Source organism: Crocuta crocuta, unplaced genomic scaffold (assembly GCF_008692635.1).
Source record: "Crocuta crocuta isolate KB4526 unplaced genomic scaffold, BGI_CrCroc_1.0 scaffold73, whole genome shotgun sequence".
Taxonomy (NCBI): Eukaryota; Metazoa; Chordata; class Mammalia; order Carnivora; family Hyaenidae; genus Crocuta; species Crocuta crocuta.
In genome coordinates this window covers 726,298-735,015 of record NW_027529443.1, presented here as the reverse complement: position 1 = coordinate 735,015, position 8,718 = coordinate 726,298, and the positions used below count along the sequence as shown (strand labels likewise).

The following is an 8,718-nucleotide window of genomic DNA, read 5'->3' as shown; positions in this document are numbered from 1 at the left end:
GGTTGCTCTGTCCCTAGTTCAGGTCATTGCTTGGGGGCCCATTACAGGGAGTGAGCAGATGTCTCCAGAACCCTGGCTGAGACACTAGCAAGGACCTCAGAAGTGGTATGGTCAAGATGGCCATAAACCAAGAACCCTGGAGTACCATTCTGTATGTGACCTTGGCCAGGTTGCTTGGCATCCCCCAGTATCAGCGTCCCCAAATGGAAAAGGATGGAAAAGCCAAGATCTCTTCCAGTTCAAAAAGAGGAGGCCCTCCTCGCGGGGTCGAGGGTGGCTGAAACCTGAGTAACAGGGCTCTCCCAGGGTGGCCCAAGAAAGACTGGAGGGCATCCTCAGAGCCTCCCTCTTCCAAAACAGGAACTGCCAGTCAGCTGAGAGTCCTACTGTGGCCTGATGCCACTCGGTTTGGGGCACAACATACAGCGCTGACAGCCTCTTCCTCTGGACTGTCCTTTCTGAGGAAGACGGTTCCTCCCTCAGGTGGTTAAGAGGGCAAAATGAGTTGATGGACAAGATGGTACTTTGTAAATCAGAGAATGTGATGCAGCAAAGATCTGAAATAAAGCCTGCTTTTACTTCTCTCTGCCAGCCTTTCACATATATGCGCGCTACCTGAATCCTTGATTCAGGAGAACATGAATGCTGTACACCACTTTGCAAACTCAAACGACTGGAGGAACCCAGGTCACAGCAAACGAGGGGGAAACGCCAGATGGAGAGGGCCTGCTTCACCCAGAGACATGGACAAGCAATGACAAGGGCCAGCTGATGCTAGTCGAGGGCTGACATGGAGTGGTGGGGCCTGGACAGCTGCCCCCCGGCTCCCGCCAGGTGCAGTTTTGCGGGAGCTCAGGTCAAGTTGCCAAATCTTTGGATTTTTCAAAGAGGCCAGAAACCTGAATTTTGGGGTGAAATAGCCTTTTAAATCTCAACTGATAACTTGTAACACTTTAAAATGCTGGTTGGGCCAAAAAGGATTTTTTAAATGTTGCTGCCAGCCAGATTCGGTACGTGGCCATCAGTTTTTAACTCCTGCAGTAAAAAGACAATGGATAGGGGCGCCTGGGTGGCTTAGTCGGTTAAGCATCCGACTTTCGCTTAGGTCATGATCTCGCGGTTCGTGGGTTCGAGCCCCGCATCGGGCTCTGTGCTGACTGCCAGCTCGGAGCCTGGAGCCTGTTTCAGTCTGTGACTCCCTCTCTCTGACCCTCCCCTGCTCACGCTGTCTCTCTCTCTCCTAAAAATAAATAAAACATTAAAAAAAAAAGTTTAAAAAGACAATGGATAAGGCAAAGTTCTCTTCTACCTCTTAACATGTCTAAGCTGAGAAACGGCCTTTTCTTCCTTTGCTGTGGCTGCCTTGTGGAAGTGCTTACCTCAGCCCTAATTCAGCAAAGGGGGCTCTAGAGTCTGGGACAGTAGGGGGCAAGGTGTCAGCAGATCAAGCTTGGGAAGGCCTAAGATAAGAGGGTCCTCATCTTCCATGTCTACCTCTTGCCCAGAATTCTGTGACCTCCCTGGAGCTGCCACAGAGGCTCAGGCCCCTGAGCCCAGCCTGGGCATCAGGCAATGTCTACGTCTTCATTGCCTGGCCATCTTTGAGGCCATCACCATCACCCACACTCCTGGAATATTTCTGGGTAGTGCTGGAAGCCCACAGGTGGGTCCAGGTCACCTTGGCCAGGGGCCAAGGGCACAGGCAACCCGCTGGCACTCCGGCCCCTGTGGCCCCCAGCACCAGGCCTATGGACCCACTGGTGCTTGGCCATGGCTGACTTCTGGCCAAAGCACCTGCCACACTGGGGACATGGGTAAGGGCGTTCACCGCTGTGGGTACGCCGATGGGCTGCCATTTCGGAGCTCTGTCGGAAGCAGCGCCCACAGTCTGGGCACGGGTAGGGCTTCTCGCCCGTGTGGGTGCGCATGTGGCGCCGAAGGTCTGACGCATGGGCAAAGGCGCGGCCACAGTCCGGGCAGGGGAAGGGAGTCTCGCCACTGTGGACCCGCTGGTGCTGGTAGAGGGCAGAGCTCTGGCTAAAGCGGCGGCCACAGTCGGCACAGCAGTAGGGCTTCTCGCCCGTGTGGACCCGAAGGTGAGTGGTGAGGGCAGAGCGCTGGGTGAAGGCCCGGCCACAGTCCAGGCAGCGGTGGGGCCGCTCCCCACGGTGGATGGCCCGGTGCTTGCTCAAAGAGGAGGCCTGGCTAAAGCCCTTGCCGCAGTCAGGGCAGCAGAAGGGCTTCTCCCCCGTGTGGGTGTACAGGTGCTCCACCAGGGTGGAGCGCCAGGCAAAACTCTTCCCACACACGTAGCAACCATGACGCTGGTCTGCCCTTGGGACAGGGGGGTGGGCGCAGAGTGGGGGGCGGCCCCGGCGAGGTGCCTTCGGCTGCTCCAAGCCATAAGGGAGCCCAGCAGAAGGGTGCTTCAGAGTAGGCCGAGCTTCTGCAGAAAGGATCTTCTCCAGTGCCTCAGTCTCTTCTCTTTGTCCTTTCTCTTCCTTGTTCCTGGAATCTACTGGAAGGTAAGCAGAGAGCTCAGACTCTGGCTTGTCCCGGTCCTTAAAGCCAAACCCCAAACAGTGACAGAGAAGCCTCTTAGATACAGAGCCACGTTCTGGACCCAGGGCTGCCTCTGGGACTCAGCTCAGTACAGGCGGGGAAGCTCAGAGTGACACCTTTTCCTGAGCTGCAGAGGACAGAAAAGATGCAGAGACCAAAAAAAAAAAAAAAGAGAGAGAGAGAGGAAGGAACAGAGCACCGTATGTTGTACCTCAGAGTCAGGGAAATGGGGGAGGGGGGGGCATTTTTGCTGGGTCACGGAGGATGAGTGGATGTGTAAGGATGCTGTCCAGGCAGCAGTAACGGTACAAGAGAGGTATGAATGCGGCCGCCATTGACAGGTTCACAGAGACAGGGTCCTGTGCAAGGATGAACTGGAGAAAGAAAACAGTGGAAGCCAAGAGAATGGAGATGCCACAAAAATATAACCAAGAGAAAGGAAACTGAAACAAAAGGTGGCAGAGAAGCTGGAGTGGAGGAAAATGGCAGGAGGGATGACAGGAAGCTCAACAGAGCTCGGGGACCAACAAGTGGTGACAGACACAGAATCGCTGGAGAGGCAGGCAGGCAGGCAGGGTCCCGCATCCCAGCAGAGCCTGGGTCATACTGCCAACCCCTTCTAGACTGAACCCGCAGCTAGGCAAGGGCTGGCACGGGAAAGCACTTCAGGGAAGACAATGAGCAGGGGAGGTGTTGGCAGAGGGGAGCAGGAGGGGTCCGGCCCAGAGGAGGTCCCAGGAGACGGAGTGCCCAACACTTCACCTGTGTCTGCTTCTGTCAGACACTCTCCCACCTCCGGATCCCGGGCATCCGGGCCCCACAGGTCGGCCTCTTCTTCCACCCAGCAGATGAGGGCTGGCTTGGTGCCTCGGAACCCTGGGGGAGGAGAACGCAAACCCCTCGCTGCCGGGAGGCCGCCCCCCGCGGTCCCGGCTTCCCGGACCCAGGGCCTCCCCCCGCCCGAGCCGGCCCGGAGGCTGGGCGGGCTGGGCGGGGAGGTGGCCCAGGCGAGCAGGCGGGGCCTCACCGAGCGCGCCCAGGTGGCCGTAGGTCTCCCGCATCACGTNGCAGGCTCCGGGGCGCGGGCCGGGAGGCCGGGAGCGCAGCAGCCGGCCCCTCGAGGGCCCACCCCTCTGGCCAACCACCAAGAGCTGCCGGCCGAAGGGACACAGACCATCGGAAAGAAATGGCGGCAACGCGCCGCGCGAACGTTGCTCCTACGCAACCGTGCCCAGATGACGCCTCCCCCGGGGTCTCCAGGTGGCTTTGTCCTCGAGCCCTCAGCCAAAATGGCCGCGACGGCTACAAGGGCGGGTGAGGGCGGCCGCCTCCGCCGGGCCCACGGAGGGGCGGCGGGCCACCACTGCCCCGCGTCGGGTCCCCGCAGCCGCCGGGGTTTGCGAGAGGGACGGGCATACCTGCCCTGCAGGAAGCCTCGCGAACGTCTGTTTACCTCTATCTAGCTCGAGCATGGCTCATAAGACCCTGATCACAGAGCCTCCTGCCGCCCTTTCCCTGCATGAATGTCCCACTAGCACCTTGGACTAGGCATGGCTGCAACTGAACTCCTCCCTTTCGTCCTCCAGCCTGCTCCTCCTGGGGTCTTTATCGCAGCAAATGGCATCAACTCGCCCATTCATTTCTATCTCCAGCCTCCCTCTCTCCACACATTTAATTGGCGGCTTACTCTGTACATGTCCATGTGCCTTCATAAATACCCTGCCCTAAGATGACTTGATCCTCTTCCTTTGGCCAGCTAAATTGCAGCATTTCACACCCCTCATGGAAATGCACTTCCCTTCAGCAGGTCTGGGATCTAGTCTGGAGCTTTTCTCTGCTTGCCTCCTTCCAGAGGCCTCCCTGAGGCCTCTGCCCAACACCTTTTATCTGGCGGATGCTTCTCTCCACACCACACCGGAGGAGCTGGGCAAGTAGAGCTGATCACACCAGAAACGGGAAAAGGAAAAGACAAAAAGCCTGGAAAAGGTAAGGATGCAGATTTGCCCAGGGACTCGACTGAGCCCTAGCTACTCCCAGCCTCTCACACCACTGGACATAAAAGGAAAACACACACACATACACACACACACACAAACACACAGATTTCCATAAGACTAATAGGGCTCTCACGGTGGGCCCTTGAGGTCCATGGCACCAGGCTGGGGTCTACTGGTGGGTCTCTGGCTAAAGCACCTCCCACACGGGACAGGAATAAGACAGTTTGCCTGTGTGAGTCGGCAGGGAGCATGACCGGTGCTGGCTACGGCAGAAGGAGTTGCCACAATAGCTGAAGGTACAGGGTCCCTCTCCAGAGTGAGTGGAGTCAGGTGAAAGGTCATGGCAAAGCATGCCTGCACTTGGTGCAGGGTGCTGTGTGAGCACCAGGCACTGAGGCTGGGTGTAGAGTCGGGGCTTGGGAAAGGCCAAGCTACACACAGGGACCCTCGGCCACAGGCTCAGACACCAAGCTACTGCCTCGCAACCCAGGGGCTCATGACATCTCCCAAATAGACTCCTTCTGCTGGCCCCTTCCAAATGTATCATTTTTCTGAGTGGCTGTTGTGAAACACAGCAGAGTTAAAATGTAACTTTTGCCCAGTTAAGTCAAAGTCTACTCAACCTTCACAACTGCAGATGGGTCCCTAGCCCCTGGAAGCACCCACCTAGACTCTGTTGGTCAATCGAGGGGGTCACAAGTCAGGGACATTTCTACTTTGAGACCAACCCGAAGAGATACCGTCATCCAGGAGAGCTGTTACAAGGTACAGGCACCTGAGGACAAAAGGTGAACTGTCTCCATCCTAAGCTTTAATTCATACACTGCCACTGTCTTAGAGTTTGGACGATTCTTACAGTGTGACCTGACCATGGGACCACTAGATGCCTCAGTCAATTGAGAAAGAGAAGGTCAAGATTGTAGTCTCCAGTGGGTATCATAAATTCAGCTCAGCAAAAAGTAGTAAGGAACATGTAGATGGTGTTTCTTATTCAACACAACATATTCCCTTCCAGCTGGAACTGAGACGTTACCCCCACCTCTCATCTTTCTTTCTCTCGGGCATCGTCTTGGAGATCCTGAGCATCTAAACCCCACAGCTGGGCCTTCTGCTTCACCCAGGAGATGAAGGCTGGTTTGGGGTCTGGGAATCCTGAGGAAGAACCCAAAGCACTCAAGAAACAATTCTTCATTTCTTTTTCTTGAATAGTTTATTGTCAAGTTGGTTTCCATATAACAGCCAGTGCTCATCCCAACAAGTGCCCTCCCCCATGCCCATCACCCCCCTTCCCTTCTCCCCCATTCCCATCAGCCCTCAGTTTGTTCTCAGCATTCCAGAAAAATATATTGGGTATCTCCCGTGTGGCAGGCACTGTTTGTAGGTGCGGAGACGTTCGTAAACCAAGATAAGGTTCCTGCTCTAAGTTTACAGTAAGCTCTAAATTTACACTAAAGGAAAGAGACGTCACCTATTAGCTCGGGGCGCGCAGTAGGGAGGCCTTCGGGCAGAGCTATAAAGATAAAAAGCTGCAGCTCACTGAAAGATACTGGATTAGGGTCATTAAGTTAGATGCCTATCTTCCAAAAACCAGGTCCCATGTAGACGAAGCGAATGGGGATCATCGCCTGTAGGGAGAGACTGGGTTTGAACTGGAGGAGGAGGCGGTTAGCATGTCACGGGCCTTCACGCTGTGGTACACAGGTTCTTAACTTTCGGCAGAAGGGCTGGGGAGCCACGGGAAGAGTCTGGCCGAAGAGGCTCGGCTGTACATTTGTTAGGCCGATCTGACGGGGATCACGGGAAACGAAGTCAAGCTAGGGCAGGAGTGGGGACCAGTCTGGCACCGAGACTTACGCATCTCAGCCGCCCCCTTCCCTTTTCAGAGATGCGGGATGACCGGACCTCACGGAGCGCACCCAAGTAGCTGTAGGTCTCCCGCATCACGTTCCGGCACGCGCCAGAGACCTCCCCATTCCTCGGGGAAGTTCGCAGCCCTCGGCTTTTCCCCCCTCCTCCTTCCTGACCGGCCTTAGCGGGCACCTCAGCAGCGCGCCGGGAGCCGACCCTGGGACTGTATCAGGGTCCCCACCTCCCACCCCCACGCACCTGGGAGGGACGCCCGGGATTCGGCCTCCGGGGAGCTGGGTTCTTCCGGTCCCAGGCGACCGGAAGTAGCCTCGGTGGGGCCGCTCTAGGATGGCGAGAAGCGGTCCATTACGCGAACTTGGTGGTCCCAGGTCCTAGAAAATGAAGGCGCCCTCAGAAAAGACCGTGGCACTCGAGCGTCTTTCAGTTTTAGAGAGAAGCACTTACTAGCGTCATTACGGGTCTGGTGTTGATAACCTGGTGTATGCGGCCCTCGAGCCGTCTTCTCTCGCTCTTCCGCCGGCCGTCTTGGGAGACTCTTGCCCGTAGTTAAGATGGCCGCAGCAGCTTCGGCGTCTGTGCGCCGGTTTGGCTAGGGTAAGAGGCTCCCGTGCGTAAGAGCCGGCGGCGGACCGGGGGTCCTACGGAGGGAAAAGGGGCCAGGACTCGAGGCCGCCGGCCTGACGACCTTCTTCCAATCCCTGTCAGAAGGCCTATTCCGGTGTTACAAGAAAATTTACTTTTAGCAAGCTAGTTCACTTCTCAAAAAAAAATTTTTTTTTCATTTACAAGGTACAGAAAGAATAGTATTGTGTGACTCCTCCTCCCATCATCTATTTTTAAGTTTCTTAAATATGCCTCCAGATATAGCCTATCTGTGGTACTCCCATACATTTGCTATATCTTTAACTGAGGACACGGCCAGATGCCTCTGGATGCCTTAGAATTCAGCTATTTGACTGAAGAGGAAACTGAAGTCTAGTTGTTACCAAGGTTAGGCAGCCCATTAGTGACTGCAGGTCTTCAGGCTCCTAAATTCCAGCCTTTTCCACCATCTCGTGCTGCCTCCTCTAGGCCGAGTCCGGAAAAGCAGCTGAAGACTTTGTACTGACCCCTGCTGACCTTGTGAAAATGAACAGCATTATCCATTTAAGTGATGATTGTATAAAAAGTAGATGAGTTACTGAATGATATGGTTCATCTGTTTTAATATTCCAGTTAAAGGTGCCCTCGGGTCTCCCAAGCCGGAGCTCCTCTAAGAGAACAATGGCGGACTGTACAAGGGCTGAAGTTGGTTCCGTGCTATGACTAACACATTAATAATGTTGGTTTGGTCACTTACTGTATGCCAGACTGTTCTAAGTGCTTCCTCCTGTTAACTCATTTAACCTTTACAACCCCTCAAAGATAAGTCCCCTTCCGGATCAGGAAGCTGAGGCACAGAGGGGTGACCTTGCCCCAGGCCACACAGCTAGTAAGTGGTGAAGCCAGGATTCAAACCCAGGCCCTCTAACTCCAGAACTCATATTGTAATGCCTCAAACAATTGAAGGTACAGTCTCAGCAACCAGAGAGAGGTAGGATTTCAAGCCAGGTTACCAAGGTGCAGTTGTAATGTGTGGTAGTGCACAGAGCAGCCACCAAGGAGGTCAGAAGAGCTGTTTCTTGTCACATATACAATTCCGTACTGTCATATAAATGTAAAGAGGAAAAAAATGACAGGCTCTGGTAAGTATTGAAAGTAAGTGAAAGGGTTGTATTTAAGGCTCATGTCATGACAAAAAAAAAATGTCATTTTGGCGTTTAGGAGGTATGTGAAATTGCCCTGGAGGAAGGGTAACAGGCTTCACAAAAGGTACTTTGTTAGAGCTCTCACCAGTGGGCTCCTCTTGCTCAGGCCCTTGATGGTTTAGGCCTGGGTCACCTGGCTGGTCTCTGGGCTTCCAGCCTTTTCCCTTGCCCATCCATCCCACATCGAAGCCTCGTGTAGTGAAAAGAGCAAGTTCACCCACTGAGAAATCGAGAGGATTGGGTTCCAAGCCTGCCTCTGCCACCAATTCAACTGTGTGATCTTAAGTAAGGTCTTTAAGACCGGGCCTCAGCCTTTCTCAGAGCGTGTTCTGTGGAACAGTATTTACATGAGAGCTTGTGGAAAGAACAAGCATTCTTCCCCACACCCCCTGAAGAATCTCCTCAGCAAAGAAACCTCTTCCACCCACAGCTTCCTAAACCCTGCTTAAACCTTTGGAACCAAGAGCTCTCTTCCAGATCTAAAATGCTGCTTTCCACCCTGT

At 54.5% G+C, this 8,718-nt stretch overlaps 1 protein-coding gene and 2 long non-coding RNA genes across 4 annotated transcripts in view; 1 reads left to right on the top strand and 2 right to left on the bottom strand.

The window, feature by feature from the left end:
• Positions 1-558: 558 nt before the first annotated feature.
• Positions 559-8,718, bottom strand: part of LOC144228526 (zinc finger protein 688-like) — a 15,169-nt gene continuing 7,009 nt past the window's right edge. Inside the window, exons 2-3 of one of the 2 annotated variants that reach the window (XM_077760357.1) lie at positions 3,325-3,438; positions 559-2,518 (exon numbers count right to left, since the gene is read on the bottom strand). In XM_077760357.1, coding sequence (XP_077616483.1) covers positions 1,617-2,518; positions 3,325-3,438 — 1,016 coding nt within the window. In that variant the 3' untranslated portion in view covers positions 559-1,616. The remainder of the gene's footprint in view (positions 2,519-3,324; positions 3,439-8,718) is intronic. The other variant, XM_077760356.1, reaches the window with a different exon arrangement.
• Positions 3,650-5,697, top strand: LOC144228529 (uncharacterized). Its single transcript, XR_013334218.1, has 3 exons — positions 3,650-3,876; positions 4,370-4,548; positions 5,575-5,697. It is a non-coding gene; the product is annotated as an uncharacterized LOC144228529 (long non-coding RNA).
• LOC144228528 (uncharacterized) lies at positions 5,950-7,104 on the bottom strand. Its single transcript, XR_013334217.1, has 3 exons — positions 6,873-7,104; positions 6,666-6,799; positions 5,950-6,373 (listed from the first exon to the last, which is right to left on the bottom strand). It is a non-coding gene; the product is annotated as an uncharacterized LOC144228528 (long non-coding RNA).